This window comes from Ostrea edulis, chromosome 7, assembly GCF_947568905.1.
Source record: "Ostrea edulis chromosome 7, xbOstEdul1.1, whole genome shotgun sequence".
Lineage (NCBI taxonomy): Eukaryota > Metazoa > Mollusca > Bivalvia > Ostreida > Ostreidae > Ostrea > Ostrea edulis.
Genome location: NC_079170.1, coordinates 7,330,565 through 7,348,820, shown reverse-complemented (window position 1 = coordinate 7,348,820; position 18,256 = coordinate 7,330,565). Strand labels below are relative to the sequence as shown.

At 36.4% G+C, this 18,256-nt stretch overlaps 1 protein-coding gene across 1 annotated transcript; it reads right to left on the bottom strand.

Annotated features, from left to right (window-relative positions):
* Positions 1-1,069: 1,069 nt before the first annotated feature.
* On the bottom strand, positions 1,070-3,391 carry LOC125657059 (uncharacterized). Its single transcript, XM_048887695.2, has one exon. It carries the CDS (start codon positions 3,326-3,328, stop codon positions 1,328-1,330), a length of 2,001 nt encoding a protein of 666 aa, XP_048743652.2. The 5' UTR covers positions 3,329-3,391; the 3' UTR covers positions 1,070-1,327.
* Between the last annotated feature and the right edge of the window lie 14,865 nt (positions 3,392-18,256).

The following is an 18,256-nucleotide window of genomic DNA, read 5'->3' as shown; positions in this document are numbered from 1 at the left end:
TCAGTCATTCAAAAACTTACTTTGTTAAACACCACTCTGATTCCACGCACAAGTACTCTGAAGTTGAAATAAAAAATATGCTAGAGTTCCTCATTGACAATATCTTCGTGGTCGTTAGTGATCAGGTCTTCCAACAGTCTGTTGGAATTCCCATGGGCACGAATTGTGCTCCTTTGTTAGCTGACCTGTTTTTATATTCATATGAAGCAGAATTTATTCCAAAACTTCTACGTGAGAAGAAAAAATCTCTCGCTGTGACCTTCAATTCGACTTTTAGATATATCGATGACGTTTTGTCTATTAACAATGATAACTTTCATTCATATGTCGATTTGATATATCCCTGTGAGCTGGAAATAAAGGACACCACAGAGTCGTCCACTTCTGCTTCATACTTAGATATTTTATTGAAAGTAGACATTAACGGCAAACTAACAACTCAACTGTATGACAAACGGGATGATTTCAGCTTCTCCATCGTCAACTTCCCACATTTATGTAGCAATATTCCATTATCACCTGCATATGGTGTTTATATATCTCAACTGATTCGATATGCAAGAGCTTGTTCTGGGTATAGTCAGTTTTTAAATCGAGGTAAGCTACTGACAAACAAGTTGATGGTACAGGGATTTCAACAGTCTCGATTGAAGTCAGCATTTCGCAAATTCTATGGTCGTTATAACGATCTAGTTCGTCAATACAATCTCGCATTGGGTCAAATACTGTCTGACGTGTTTCATACCGATTGTTAAGCCGTTCTTGGCACACTGATTTTGACTGCGGATAACTCCGTTTACCTGATCAGGATATGGGGCTCACGGCGGGTGTGACCGGTCAACAGGGGATGATTACTCCTCCTAGGCACCTGATCCCACCTCTGGTGTGTCCAGGGGTCCGTGTTTGCCCAACTATCTATTTTGTATTGCTTGTAGGAGTTATGAGATTGATCACTGTTCGTTATCTTCACCTTGCATATATAGAAATATATTCGTTCATAATTTAGATTTCAGTCGATTTCATCTCCATAGAGGGTCCAGGCAGTTGATGGTCAAATATATATGCATACTTTGATCAAATCTTTATTATGATTTACAGTACAATGTAAGTTATATTCAACGCCTAAAACAGTACCTAGTTTGTACTTTTCTTGTCGAGTAATTGAAAACCATAGGACACAATACATGAAATATACGAAGACAAGTTTCGCCTCCTTCCAGTCATGTGTGCAATGTCCCCTTTATAGTCAAAATAAAAAAAAATCATAAATAGGAACCGAACATTAGTCAAGCTTATTATTTTGTTTTGTTTTACACCAGTAAGAATTCTATGATACTTTGTAAACACAACATTTACTGTTGTAGTCCAGTACCAACATCTTTTCTCCAGTAGGATGAAGTGCAATGTTGTAGGAATACACAATACCAGGGAAATTAATGTCCCTACTCTCGGTCCCTCCATCTCTAACTTGCTTTATTTTGGAATTCATCAAGCAAATCAAGATATTATCTTGTAAGTCAAAAGTTAATCCTCGTGGAGAGCCACCAGTGACAGAACTCTGAAATATATCCTTGTTGTTTTGGTCCACGACTACTACGTCAGGTTTTCTTACGAAACAATGTCGATCTGATCGTAATGAAGATGACACAAACGGTTTAACTCCACGTTCACTGTACGGTGAACTGTGATTGATGACGGAAAAGTCAGATGAACAAATCATTCTCTTGTTGTCATTAGCGGAGGAGACAGCTGCTGTTCCATAAGAAATGACCAACATCGGTTCCTTCAATTGAAAGGTACCAAGTTTGGTAAATGTTACACTTTCTGCGACTTTGATCTGGTAATAATCAATATAGTCTGTAAAAGAGACGTAGACTTTATCCATGCAGTCCCCTGATTGACAGAGACCGTACGGAGTGGCCTGACAAGAATGAGTGTGGACACACTCACCAACAGCATCAGAGATATCATAAACCTTTAGTGACGGAGGGCTCTCTATTGACATAATCACTTTTGTATCACTAACGAATAAGCCATAATAAACTGTCGTAGGCAGATTCATTTCTGATATATTTTGAAAGTTAACTTTCATCCAGTCTTTACGGCACATCACTTTTCTCCTACGTGTAATGTCCAGTTTGTCTGATAATAATGAAGAAAATGTTAAAAATTTCTGTAAGGTTGTAGATGGCATTTCAGAAGAACTGACATCCTCAAACGATCCATCGTTACAGATCTGACGAAGGAAATCTGTGTTCTGATGATTGTAATCCTGGACAAAGTCCCAGATATCCAAAGTCCGTAACCGATCCAGATGCTCCAAAACCTGAACCCCCAATTTGTGATTAGTGACGAAAATGTGTTTGGTAGATCCATTTTCTTTCACCGTCTGTAGCAGGTTTTTCGCATCTTGTACTGTAGTCGCGAGCCGTTTAATTTCATCAGAAGCAATCTCTATGTTTCCAACAGAATCTGTGTGTTTCTGTTCAAATTGTTTTAACCATTGTACATGTGCCTTGTCTATTTGTGATTTTATTTCTTCAACTTTCTTTTCAGCACTTGAAACGATTTCCTGTTTTCTGCTGTTTAGTGTGGTTACTTTATCGTTGTATTCCTCCTGCGTATTTTCAAGACTTTCCAGCAGATCCTTAAACAATGTCAGTTTATGTTGAACTCTGTTTTGATCCATCTCTACTGCAACATCTTCAATGGCCTTTACCTGCTTACACATTCTATGTTCGGTGGCAAAACAGATGCTGCAGCAAAGTTTGTCGTGATCCATGCAATATATTTCAAGAAATTTCCCCTTGTGTACAGAACAAGGCTCGTCAACTTCTATGTCATTTTTCAACTCCTGTGTATCCGAGAGGCTTCTGATTTTGTGTCCTCGAAGAATGGGAACATTCGAATGAAAACATTTACAATCGTCGCAGATCGATTCCATGCACGATTTACACCAATGCTTCGCGATAACGCTTTTGTCACTTCGTTTGCAAAACATGCAGAATTTATGTTCCTCTTTCTTTGGATCTACTGACATGCTCACAATCAGTTTGTTTTGTGGCAAAGCAAGCGCCCACTCCTCGCTTCTAATGTCGTTATTTGGAGCTTCGATACGTTTTCTGCACACGGGACACTCGATGGTTTTCAGAGTTTCGTTATCCTTACGCGCTGCCGTACTTGAAATGTACGTTTGAATGCAAGTCTCACAAAACGTATGAAAACATGACAAGTACTTTGGATTTCTCACCTCTTCTAGACATATCGGACAACGGAATGTGTCATCCACAGGATTAGCACCAGGGGGTCCTGTTAAGGACTCCGCCATTTATAATATCTTGTCCCAAAAAACCGGAACCAGTTACCTTCGGTCCTTATCAACTGTGGAACGACAAACGGAACATGAAAGTCCTGTTCGGAATAGCTTAGCCGCGAGATATATACATGTATACATAGGGGCGTAGCTTCGTTAGGCTCCAGTAGGCACGTACGTACACATTTCCCCCCATAAATATTTGCAAAACCTAATATGTTCATATATATTTCTAGTTTTTAAAATCGGATTTAAAATAATTATTCCGTCAGACTTTTATTTTCATAATGTATTCTACATAATGGTTAATTATGTTTTTCTAAACTTATGGTGATCACAATTACACATTCAACTTAACAGTTTAAAATCATTGAAAAGTTGTACAATATTTAAAGTCTATTGTAATCATTTTGATACAGAGCAGTGCAGATGAGCCCTAGTATTCAATTTTTTTTATCGGATGTGACCGTCGAACTCAACCCCCCTCTCCCTCCCCAGCGGGGATTCCGCACCTACCCCCTCGCCGCTTCTCGCCTCTCGCCTCGGTGAAACCTTCAATTTCATCTTTTGGGTCTACACATTGAAATAGTCCTAGCTACGCCCTTGTAATATACATAACAGGTGTGGATCTAGAACTTTTTCAAGGGGGGGGGGGGGGCGTTGAAGAGGAAATAAGAGTTGTTATAATGTTATAGCATACGTTGATATAGTTAAACGACAACTTAACATGAATGATATCAATAAATAAGAACATAACATTCGTTGTAATAAAGAAACTGATTAGATACAAATAAAATTTTACAACTTTCAGATATGTGTGCTTGCAATTTTGTACTGAATACTTTTCGATGAATCTGCATAGTTCTCAGCAAAAAGCTGTTCCACGTAGACCTGCCTCTTTATGGTAGCTACAGCTTTTATGCGTTTCAAGGGCTCCATCCTTTCCAGTTGCTTTTGATAATTTATGAAAAGCTCAGTTTACGAAAACAGCATTTTTCACGCGATCTGTTGCTGGTGGAAATAATACACATTTGCACAGACATCCTTTTTGCCTTGGGCTAAAGATTAACCATGAATGTTTTTGAAACCAAGAGGTCTGAAATTTAAGAGTGTAATTGTGTTTCTTTTTACCCTTTGTCAGGCCGGGTTTGAGTTGATAAATGTGCATAGTTTTGATCTGGAACAAAGTGGTCTTTCAGATGAGCATACCTTTCCTGATCAGTCAATACTCGACCTGGTGTAGAACCCCCAGCAATAAGCTCTCCGACATAAAAAAAAACCCAGCAGGTGATGTGTGAATACTATCTGAAGAGCTCTTCTTCCTTGAAGTACTGTCCTTTTCTATTTCTAATGGACTGTTTGTTGATGTCGATTCTCTCATTCCTCTGGCACACATAGCTGACAACTCTTCATTTGTGAGGTTTTATATGATCCAATTTTTGATATTTTATAAAACTCATCGGATAATTCTTCTTCATCAACTTCCATGGAAACAAATGGTGGGGATTATGAGAGCGTGTCTGCAGGGTCACTGATACTGGAAAACGTGCGACGAGGCTTAGAATGGTCCGGTAACAACAGAACAAAATGGTTTGGCTCATAAGAAAATCCTGTCCGATTATCAAGAGCTCCATTTCTTGCCCATAATATTCCTATACTAGTATCCAGTTATTCTTAAAGTCTGACGATAGGAGAGGAATGATTTTCTGTGACATAGTGGGCGTATACCATGATTTACATTCGGATAAACATACTCAATGGAAATTTGCAGAACATTGCAATTGTTTAGGGCAAAAATGTGAATCATAGATGACCAACAAAAGTCATTGCAGGTCAATTCTGCCTCTTTATATACAGCAGAACAACGATATCTACATTCATCAAAATGAGCTGATGATTCTTCGGTCGGCAAAAGCGAAAAAAGCGTGTCTTCATGATCAGTAAACACGACACCTTCTTGAAGGGTTTGTGACAAAACTGGGTGCTGAGCATACTTTTCTGCCTCTTTATATAACTCGAACGCCGTCAAGGCCCTTAATATATTGCCTGCAAGAAATGTCACCTGAAACAGAAATAAAATATTTTCATGCCAATGCCAAATTCACGAGCCTTTACTGCAATTTGTTTTTTAAATATCGATTCATGAAAGTATTAATGATCAGATACCTGACAATGTCTGTAAACAGTATAATGTCGTTTGATTTCGTGTTTTTCTTTCTCCTGTTGTTAATTATAAAATTACCAAACAGTTTCAAAAGTATTAAAACCAATAAACCCCCATATCATTCATCATATAATTTGTATTTTTGTTTTAAAATACATTCCGATTTACTGCCAGTAATTCATTTTAAAAAAAAATAAAATGAAACATTACAGATACAAACTATATAAAAGATAATTTAAATTATCATCACCTGATAGAAATGTTGACGCACAATTATATAAACAATTTCCATCGCTTAGGATTTTAATAACTCTATAGTCATTTCAATGTCGTCTGGTATGAGCGCGCTCCCTACTTCGTCGATGTCTAGTTTCTCTTCATCTGGACCCCAACAAAGCACACGTTTGTTAAGCTCCTGTTTAAGTTTTCTATAAAAATCACACAGTCTCGTAATTAGAATCAGATGTCAATTTCCATCTTCTTTCACGTAAATAATTCATGATTTTATCATTCAAAATGTTACTTAAAACCGGAAAAGCATCACTTCACGAAAAAGTATATGGTAAAACTAGACGAAAGCAAAACCGTTTCAGGAAAAATAAAACACAATAAATATTCGGGATTCTCTCTCTCTCTCTCTCTCTCTCTCTCTCTCTCTCTCTCTCTTAGCGAATCGAAAGGGGGGTTGCTCCCCCCCATACCCCTCTAGATCTGCCACTGCATACGGAGATGTAGGGGCCCGGGATTTATAATTTGTATTACATATAGTTAACACGCCAAATGTTTAACTCGTCTGTCAGCCTCTAGTTACTCTATAATCAGCGGTGTAGCTTGGGGAAGATAAATATGGAAGCAGAAAGCGCAGGCGGTTTGAGGGCCGCCCTATGGCCCCCAATGGATCCAGGGCAAATGCCTGGTGGGGGCCAGGAGGTAAAGCCCCCGGAAGCTGGTGCATTTTAGACAATTAAGAAAGGTATTTTCAAAGTCTTCAATACACATTTTCTTTAATTTTAAACACTTTCACATGAGGGTAAGGACATGGTAACTTCCTTTAAAAAAAAAAACAATTGTCCATTAGTTTTACTGCAATTTGTTTTTGATTTTGAGACGTTTTGTACTCTTTTTATAACACCTAAATTAAATGTGTTTTTGAATTCCGTAAAAAGTTTAATTAAAACTACTAAAATTCGACGTATGCAAAGTGAAGATAACGAACAGTGATCAATCTCATGAAAGAAGACACAATCGAATTTTAGTAGTTTTAAATAAAGCTTTGAGAGAGTTCAGAAACACATTAAGTAGTTGTTATAACTAGAGTGAATAACGTCTAAAAAATTGCAGTTAATCTAATTGATGATTTTTTTTTAAATGACGGGGTAGGATACGATGTCCGGCCTTACCCCATGTGCCTTTGATTTTAAATAGATTGATAAACATAATACAACACTAACTTTATGCCATAGTTTTTTTCTAATATATTTTGTAGTAATTTAAATATAGTCAAATTAAGTAATGATTTCATATCTTTACCGTGTAACAATGTGGAAGCACATGTTTCCGTGCTTCATAGAAAGCTACATCACTCTGTTTGTGTGTGTGTGTGTGTGTGTGTGTGTGTGTGTGTGTGTGTGTGTGTGTGTGTGTGTGAGCGTGTGTGTGTGTGTGTGTGTGTGTGTGTGTGTGTGTGTGTGTGCGTGCGTGCGTGAGTGTGTGTGTGTAAGAAGGCACACGTGCAAATTAACACGTGGTAGGCCAAAGGAATACGTAAATGGTGATGTTCATTTGGATTTGTATAAAAATCAGCATAAAATCATTAAATAATTCATCTTCATTCAAAATCCTGAAGTGTTTACTCACAGGATTTATGAGATGTGTGTAACAAGTGTGTAAAGATTTAGCACTCGTCCATCTTTTCTCCTTGTCAACATGGCTTACACAATATGGTGTACGTAACTTTCTGATTTGCACATATAGGATGTACGTAACTCAAAAGATCTCCATTAAACTTTCATTCATTTGTTTATTCAAAAAGCCCGATAGAATGCCTTCATTAATAAAAATCACATGTTAAATAATGCTACCAACATGCCATCAAACTTTCAATTGAAAGGGAAAAGCAGCCCAAAATATTTGTACATGATAAATGATAGGATTAATCATATTGACAAAGATTTGTCATACAATTATGTTGATATATGGCCTAGATAAGCTTCAATACTAATTTGATAACGTCAAAAATTGAAATTCCCGCAATCTATAGAGGCTGCCATGATGTGTAACTCTTTTGTATTCAAGACCACAAAAATCAATAATATTGACGTCACACCGTCTGTTCCGGTTTTGATGAGATTCTAAGATCATCCACAGGTGCTTGGGTTCAGGACCCCCCCCCCCCCACCCCCCCCCCCCCGAATAAGCTACATGAGTTGATTTAATTATTTTTTTCTTGAAAATATTTCTAATGCATGTCAAAACAGAAATATTTTCAACAAAAATTTAATTAAATCAACTCATGTAGCTTATTCGGTGTGTGTGTGTGTGTGTGTGTGTGTGTGTGTGTGTGTGTGTGTGTGTGTGTGTGTGTGTGTGTGTGTGTGTGTGTGTGTGTGCGTGCGTGCGTGCGTGCGTGCGTGTTTGTGTGTCCTGAACCCAAGCACCTGTGAGATCATCAAAGATGTGCATGCGGTGGATCTTATGAATAAATAGGTTGATGTCTTCCTGGCAAGCAGTTAATTACACTAATGCGAAGGGGAGATGTGAAAAAGGTTGGGTTTTTTCCCCTCGAAATTCCCGACTCAGTCAAGTCATTTGAAAAGAAAAGACTATATAAACTGTGGATCCATCATTTGCGTAATGACAAGTTGAGGTTCAAGACATTTGTATGAAGAACGTTTACCGTCTGCCTTGTTTGCGACTCGACTGAACGATATACATAAAAGGAAAGGGGGAAAATATAGCATAAGACACACCTAATTAGTGATAAAATTATTACCTAAATTACATGACATAACAGGAAAGAAGAAAAATAGCAAATGACACACGCGCACACAGTGCCATATCACAACTACATTTGGCACACCTGAACAAAAAGAGTTTGGTCAGTTTAACCTACATTTGCAGCTTTCACCAACCAAGTTAAATGACCGGTCCCTTATCCTTTTGTTACAAAAACATGGTCGGTACTGTACTTGCTCATACATTAACGAGTTTGGTTACTGTTGAGGAATATTTGTGGCGTACTTTGAATGAAGTTTATCAGTGATTGTGCCATTTTTTGATTGATTGCTCTTTAACTTATAGCATTATAGGTACTACATCATAGATATGAAAGAACGTTCCTAAATCTTCTTAAAAGAGAAAGTCTGTTTTAATGGCATGTTGGTAGCATTATTTAACATGTGATTTTTATTGATGAAGGCATTCTATCGGGCTTTTTGAATGAACAAATGAATAAAAGTTTAATGGAGATCTTTTGAGTTACGCACATCTTTTATGTGCAAATCGGAAAGTTACGTACATCATATTGTGAAAGTTACGTACATCAATCTACGTATTTCAAATACCGATTGCAGCAAATTCGGGACAGTATCATGAAGACTTTGGGTACAATTGTGAACTATTGATATAAATAGACACCCTCTTTCGTGAAGTTTATTTCACTTTGCTTTCTAAAAGACAAAAACATCGCTATTCTAATTTACCTGTTTCTTCTTCCGCCATCTTGGGATGTACGTAACTGCACTTACGTACATCAGTTTCATACCAATGATGTATTTCGTGCGTAAAAACAAAAATTAGAAAATCAAATTCAAGTATACATGAACATGTACGCACGTGTCCACTATCGGAAATTAATTGATCGACGATGATAGTAGCGTCGACTGATCTGTGTTAAATAGGAATTAAAACGAACCGAAAATATCGTGCATCGCCATATTCAATGTTAGAGTGGCTGTATTCATTTCTCACCTTATAGATAAAACCAAGAAATATGTTTATGAGCTCGACAGTAAATTCATTTTGATTATTTTAGTGTGCAAACAACCAGTCATGCAGTTTAAACTTTCAGTTGTAAATCAAATCAAATATTGATTTTCAAAAACACACAAATATTTATTGTGTGTTTTCAAGAGAATTTGTCCAAAAAAATGAAAATCAAACTACACGCCATAGAATTTCGTAGGTTTTTTTAAATACACATTTCCCCGTGGTCGGCGAAAAATGCACTTCAAGATAACATTGCACACTTTAAAATTCCCTACACTGATTAAAAAAATTATTTCATAAAACTAGATTCAAATTCTCTATTGAAAATATTTTGGGATTTCTGTGACACAAGTAAACTTTTCCTATTGATAACAAAGTAAAGAAACCGTGTAACATCGTAATGAGATGCCAAGACGAAGTGATTATTACAAGAATATGATCTGTATTTTAACCTGTGTATGTATTTCTAATTTTCATGACCATTGGATGTCCCATCCAATGGTTAATGGTTAAAGGGTGTCCCGTATCAAGGATCGAGCCTCTATGGCACGTGCGTCAACATTGGTACCGTATACGTTTTACACAAGATTGTTTCCCTGATTTTCGAAAAAGAGTAGGCTTACTGGGGGCCGTTAGGGAAACTCACAACCAAACATATTTCAATTATTTAACCGCCATAAAATGGCTGAAATATTAGTGCAGTGGCCACGAGGTCAAAAAGATGACCCTAACCTAAGGTAGAACAAAGTACAACCTATATGATTTGATGCATAATTTTGTCTAGATTATACAAATGATGGTTGTAGTCTGATAAAATATGTTTGACTTAGCTTAAATTTGGATTTTCTGTTACAAAGTCACAATTTGGGGGGGGGGGGGGGAGATAGCAAGTACATTTTGTACATTTATGGCCGACTTTATGCAGAGAATCAAACAAAGTTGGTTTCTTAACCATGCAGCCTGATCAAGTAGATTGTATCATGCCTTTCATATGCCAATACTGTGCAAGTTTTTTGAATAATGAAAGAAATATGGACTAAAATTGTCAAAAATGTCTCCATTTTTCGTTCCGCATACCCTCATTTCTTGAATCTGACAGACCCATTCATGAAAAAAGTTGTATATACTACACATTAAAAGTTTTCTGATTTACTCCTCTGTTGAATGGTATAGAGTATGCTTGTGTAGCATAGTCTATTAGACTGTAAAACAGCAAAGTGTTATTCCCCTCCCCAAATTTGAGAAACCGCCTAAATTTTGTGGATTTACATATAATGGTAATTTTATCAAATCTAAAGTGGTTAATCATTCACAACAATGCAAAAGTAGCATGAATAAGCTTGTGACATGAAAATATACTGAATAATTTCTTACAACCACTAGTAAATCTAAATCCCTAACACTGTTGAAGTACCATATCCACTTTGTCATCAATGTGGTATTTAAAATAACAACAGATAAATATTCGTACAATGTTAAAGAACATTATTCAGTGATATCAACTATACAAGTTTACACATTACTTATGTTACATATGCTATAAGTACGTCACATGTGCCATAAGTACATGTGTTACCGGTCGACAGGGGATGCTTACTCCTCCTAGGCACTTGATCCCACCTCTGGTGTGTCCAGGGGTCCGTGTTTGACCAACTCTCTATTTTGTATTGCTTATAGGAGTTATGAGATTGATCACCGTTGTTTTCACCTATCATACATCCATATTCATACAATGTCATATATCATAAACTATTCACTAATTGTTAAATATATGGGCAGGAAAATGAGAAGAATGAAGACATGGATGACTATAATTTGTATTAATTGGAAAGTATACAAAACATACACCAATTCTCTAACAATATTATTTTTCCGCGTGATGCTCAAATGACCACGTAAGTGAAAAGCTAAATCTATTTGCACCACAAACACAAAATATATAGTGAACAGTAGAAGTAAAGTTGTGAATGTATATCACGTCAAGATCATCATCGTTTGAGTAAAAGATTCTCGGTCAAGATTACCATCACTGTTAGAGTCAACAGCAGCCTCTAGAATGTTCGGACAGTGGCCGTGCGCCGTGACATGAACAAAACTCGGTGTTAGCGACAATTATTAGATTGTCGGCAGTCAAGGTCTGTACAGTACATATGAGTGAGGTTGCGGACTTCCACTGTAGCTGATTCTTTGGTATAAAGTACTGGTTCAAGCTGATCATCTGACACATACCATCTGTTGCCGTTCAGATTGCCAAAGTGACTTTGACACCAGATGCTGGTCTGTTACCTTGCTCTGAGGACATCCTGTAAGCATCTTCTATTAGTGGGAAATGTCAGGCAGGTTAATTTGATGATTTGTTGTAGCGAGGCGACGATGGTAGCGACCCTCGGTTTTGTCTGTTGTCGAGGCCTAGAAATACCAAAGCTGATCCAGGGAAAAACATGTCTTCGCTTTCCCCCATACAATTTGAGGACATAAGAACGTGCAAAAGACACATCTTGTTCTCCGTATGACAGTTTTTAAATCGAGACAAGCCACTGACAAACAAGGTGATGCTACAGCGGTTTCAGAATTCAACAGTTTCGATTAAAGTCAGTATTTTACAAATTCTATGGTCGTTATAACGATCGAGTTCGTCAATTCAACCAATCATTGGGTCAAATGCTGTCTGACGTGTTTCATGCAGATTGTTAAGCCGATTTTGGCTACATATTACCCTGTTTACCTAATCAATATATAGGATCTCGGCGGGTGTGACCGGTCGACAGAGGATATTTACTCCTCCTAGGCACCTGATTCCACCTCTGGTATATTCAGGGGTTCGTGTTTGCCCCACTTTCTAATTTCTATTCCTTATAGGAGTTATGAGATTGATCACTGTTCGTTTTCTTCACCGTTCATTTGCTTCCACGTTAGTCAGTATTCAAAAGGTTGTCAATGAATGGATGTCCTTTCCAACATGTTGCTGCAGTTTTGTGTCAGCAACGCGCTTCCTATTTAGTATAAACTGATTGTGCTGTCTCATTCCATAAGTGCATGTGCTGCTGGGAGACTTTCAAAGAACTTCACACCAAGTTCTGCCACAATGGAATGGACAGGACTGTAAAGTTGCTTGTCGACTGTTATGACCTGCCAGCATGTACACAAAATCAGTGAGCATGTTATCACTGCAATAGCATAATAACGCCCCCCATTTTTTCCTGAGTTACATGTACCTGGACTCAAAGCTGCTGACTTGGATTTGTTTCTGACCAAATTTCCGGACAAAAATTATTTCCAGATCAGAATGTGTTTTGATTCGATCCAGGTTAGCTTCTAAATCAAACAATAATAATAATTTTTTAAAACTTACCTATCTACTTGCAATATTTGCTTTGGTAACAGGAAACAAAAATATGTTTCATTTTTTGCCCAACAGCACCAAAACATCGGTATCATCACTTGATCATGAGTGGAAGACAGGTCGATGGCATGAAGCAGCATTCTTGTATCCGCTTCTTCTCGGGAACTGAAAAGGCTTGGAATGGTAGCTGCCTCTTTGGATGTGACAAGTTTAACTATATGTCCTTCATGAACCCCTCCAGCACGAATTATTCTCTGATTTTCTAATGCCATACTGTGTGCAACACTGACAATGTGGTCAGAGACAAAGGCAACATGGACAGCTATGCTTCCTTATAACTTCAGGAATCGTTGGTAATTCGGAACCTGACGACTTGCTTGGATAACGTATTTAGCTTGCTCTGTTTCTCCACGACTGTTTCGTTCAGCTGCCTTCATACTGAGGTTTTGGTCATATCTGTCAAATTTAACAGCCACTGATTCTGTACCTTGATTTCTGTCAAAGGAGTTCATCATCAACTTCAGCAAGACACCAGCAAGGTCGAGAAATGTGTCCTTAATTCCTTGTATTAATGACATTTCATTCAGTACGTATGCTGATGATACAATTCCACTGAATTGGCCAGTGTTGCAATATACTGATGCATCTAGCTGCTTTGCTGGGCCTGACTTCGTAGTTTTCTCATATTCCCTTCATCACAAAAGGGCGAGGAAGATCTTGTGGACAGCTCATGTCTATGTACGTCTTCAGGGTTGACTTCTCGCACTTGCAATCGGCGAGAAAGGACCACTGAGTCAATTTTCTTTGGTCGTATTTACAGACTTTGTTATATCGGCAACGGTTCTCGCCTCTGTGTCCCAATATGAACACACATGAATAAATATCCACAAATATGCAAAATCAGACCAGCTAAACTGTAAAATCTCGATTTAAGATCATTGCATCCACCTCTGGTATGTCCAGGGGTCCGTGTTTGCCCAACTGTCTATTTTGTATTGCTTGTAGGAGTTATGAGATTGATCACTGTTCGTTATCTTCACCTTGCATACAGTGCCACGTGGTACCATGTTAATTATACATAACTCTGTAAGTATTACATAATGTATATGTAGACTCACATGTCCTAATCTGTGCACATTTATGTTAGTTGTGCATATCACATTTAACCACTTTAGCTTAGATATAATTGCTATAGAATAACCTTTCTGCCATTTTATGCAAATCTAGAAAATTTATGCAGCGAGGGAGATAACACTTTGCTGTTTTACAGCCTAATAGACTATGCTACACAAGCATACCCATACCATTCAACAGAGGAGTAAATGAGAAAACTTTTGATGTGTAGTATATGCAACAATAGTCCTCTCTCTCTCTCTCTCTCTCTCTCTCTCTCTCTCTCTCTCTCTCTCTCTCTCATTTTATAAAGTGTTTGCTAATGCAAGTCTTTAATCCTTTTCCTATTTTCATATTTGTGTTATACATGTTTTCTTAAAACATTTGTACAAATACATGTTTAGAATTAAATTTCTGAAAAATAATTTATGAAGCCACCAATATGTGATTGATAATGACAGGGATAATCAGTTTTCGTTAAGTTAGTTTTGCTGTTTTACGGGTAAAGCGTATTTTTTTTTATAAACACATGCATCGTTCGATGATGGTGCATGTATATGACAATCTACCATTGTATTGAATGTATGGTTCAATAATGTAAAATGAGAAGCTTTTGAAATATGTGACAAATCGCAGGCTTTCAAGTAACATTTTGCAAAAAATAAGGGCCATTTTTAGGGCAAAATTATCAATAAATAAAGGACTTTTTAAGGATTTTTAAGGGCTTTTTAGACAAAAATAAGGATTAAATTTACAAATCAATAGGAAAGAAAAAATGTTTTACTCACCATTTGCAAGAGCAATAATACAAAAACTAATTACCCACTCAGAAGATCATACCAGTGGTCATCAACAGCCATGTTCGACATTCAGCACAAACCATGATATAATTCAGGTGGACTCCCATGGCTCACAATCAATGCTGAATATAGCTGATAACCATCAAGATGTCTTCTGAGATGTACATTTAATCAACATATTCATTTTCTGAAAGTATACTAAGACTAAATTTAATAAATTCCAACGCTTACTTTATGTCATATTTATTTAAACTTTCAAAATTTGAAAATGTAGGAATTTCAACAAAAAATTAGGGCTTTTTTTAGGATTCTAAAGCTCAAATAAGGAAAATAAGGGCTGTTATAGAAAAATAAGGACCAGCTTGAAAGCCTGAAGTGGGTCATCTTCTAGCATCCTCGTAAAATTCACATTATCAAAGAGATGGGCGGTCCTTCTCTCGTGCGCATCCGTCATCGTATTTAAAGTACATAGACCACGTGAATATCAGCCTCGTCGTCTTGATATAGAACTTGATATTTACAACGATACGCATACTTTGTAATATAAATTCAAATCTTTTAAGGAACAAAAAAAAAAATGTCAATGCAGAAGCTGAGGGTGGGTGGTTGTAATCTATCGTGTGAAAAGCTCAAAATGAATACGCGTAAGTTAACTCAATAGTCAACCATGTGTTCAATGAAAACACGTGAGTTTTCTACTCGATGTATACGATATGGAGACGATAATGCTATCTGTAAATGTCAAACACCCATCTTATATACACATTGCATTATTATCCCAAACTACCTGGGGTTATTAATCTAACCTACCCGGGATCTGTCTGTACTAAAGCGACCCGGCGCTGATTGAAATAACAGAACTATGTGCATAAGTAGTCTATAATACTACTAAAAAATCAACACACAAGGCATATTTTCACTGATACATTGCAAAAACTTTTGTTTATCACTTTTGATTTTTTTTTTCACTTTTGAAAAAAAAATCGCCTCTAAAGGGCCTATGCAATGAAATCATATTTAATTGTGTTTAAAAATAATTTTCTTTACCGAGTTGAGCGTTAAAAACCGCATCAAAATAGGTACAGAAATAACAGAGTTATAGATCGTATAAAGTGGCTATTTAAATTGCAAATTTAAATTTATTGGAAATAAGCAAGATTGGAAATAATTATTGGAAATAAGCAAGACTTATAAATTGCTTTCATGGGTTATCCTAGGCAAAGATTTATTTAAAGTATTTAAACATAAAATTAAAAATTTAAACTTTTTAAATTTAAACGGCAAAATCACAGCTCGAGCATTGGGGCGGACCTAATATGAATGTATGCACATTATATATTATATATGAATTGGTGAATAACTGCTGTAAGAACTCTTGTAACATGAATAATGATCAAAAGTTGATCTGGCTCATGACAAATGAAAATGCACAAATACTCAAATAAATCAGTAAAATGATTTTAAAAACAGGGATATAGAATACTAAGGATTGTATAACTATACTAGTATGTTTAATTTACTCCTTGTCACTTTCAAATAAACACATCTATAAATGTCATCTAATGCTCTCTCTTATTTTTGTCTATGTTGTCTTAGTCATACATAATCTATAATCAACTTATAACATCTTAGGACCCCATTGGAAATAAGCAAGATTTATAAATTGCTTTCATGGGTTATCCTTGGCGGTTTCGAAATGATCCGTTTTCCCCCTTCCATAATCATATGCAGAATTTTTTCATCACAAGGATTATAATACATATTGCAATTGTGGTACCAGCTAATGCTATAAAAATAAGTTGATAATACGGATTCGGAAACTGATTGCTGTACGAGGCCACTGAGAAAGACTGCCACAGTGTTCACTGCTGCGGGTAAAATGCAACACCATGATCCAAACACCAGGATTTAAATCTCTTGAAATAAGCGTCGTATTTTTTATTAGAGTTGTCGCTGTTTCCTTTTCTGATAATATAATTAATATGTGAAGCTGCCGAAGCAAATCTGCTGTCCTTTTTCATTTCCTGAATTTCCGATCGAAAACGACTGTATACCTATAGAAAAGGAAAACAATTTGGATAAATGACCCCCCCCCCCCCCCCCCATTTAGCTTCATGCTAGGATGATGAAATTTCCACACTTCCTTACGGCTTTTTTGATACTTTATTTCCATGAATTCAATCATTCCATCTCATTTCATTTCATTTCACAACTCTGAATACATTCACACGACACGCACATGGTGCTTTACAGTAATACATATACCTCATAATATATTTAGCACATGGTGCTTCTATCTATGAACTGTCTCAAATGTTTCAGTAACACACGTAACTCATAAGACGATTAGCACATTGTGACTTTATCTGTTGACTATCTTAGATGATCCAGAAACACAAGTTACCCAATAAACATGATAAATAGTTCAAAACTAACGAGCGTGCTTAGAATGCCGCCCAAACACATGTTCGCCTATGTATATGTCTTAACCACGTGACCAAAGCAAAAAGCCCATTCGAACCAGACCACCAAAATTATAATGTCTCAAATACTTAGGGTACAAGACTGCCAGTCTGATCGAATTGGCTCAGGCACCGTCCCTTGTTACCCTCTGTGTTTGTGACAACATTTTAAATATTGTTTTACTTTACTTCCCGTATAGCACACTTATTGTACAGTTGTACAGTGCATTTCCAATCAGTGATGAGACAATTCAATACCTATGTTAATGTAGAAACCCTTAACATGTGTATATATGGTACACACATGTGTAAATTGTATCATGTAGTTATAATGTTTAATTGTTAATTTGTATATATCCCCCTAAGGGCCCTTGATTGGTGAATAAATATATTATATCATATATATATATATGATATATCATTTGTCATTTTATCAATTAAGGTAGAGATTGATAGGTTGATGCTAAAAAAATTAACCATTGAATTTTTTTTATTTTGATATATGTTTATGATGAAGCTTCGATATAAAACATAATAAAAAATCAATGTAGGTAATCGACCTTGTTTTTGAGAAATATGGCGATTTTAACAACACCTTCTTTAGTCCTTGTAAAGCGTAAAAAGTGAAGAAAAATAAGTAGAGAGCAATATACAAATAGAGCTATAACATTTTTATTGTAAAAAGGATCATAACTTGTCATATATGGTTCCAAACAACCTTTCACATAATTGTATATTACACATCAATTTCAAGTTCAGCAATCATTATTAACATGCAACAACATTACTTCAACAGAGCTACATTGACCAATTACCTTAAAACAGTGCACAATATTTGCACACAGGGTCATACCTTTGCTTAAGCTGCAAAAAAATTACCCATCAAATTTCTTATTTTATTTCATTAAGTGGTCAGTCTATTAGTAAGTAAAATATATGAAAAAAATTATACACCATAATGGGGTTCAATATGGAACTAGCAAAAAATTCCTAACCCCACCCCCTTTTAACAAACTACACATTTTCGTAAGAAAAAGGGTTATTAAAAGATGTTGTAAACAATCCATCAAAAAC

Bases quoted from the DNA above. Each gene is read 5' to 3' on its own strand.
- LOC125657059 (XM_048887695.2), bottom strand. From the start codon at position 3,328: ATGGCGGAGTCCTTAACAGGACCCCCTGGTGCTAATCCTGTGGATGAC.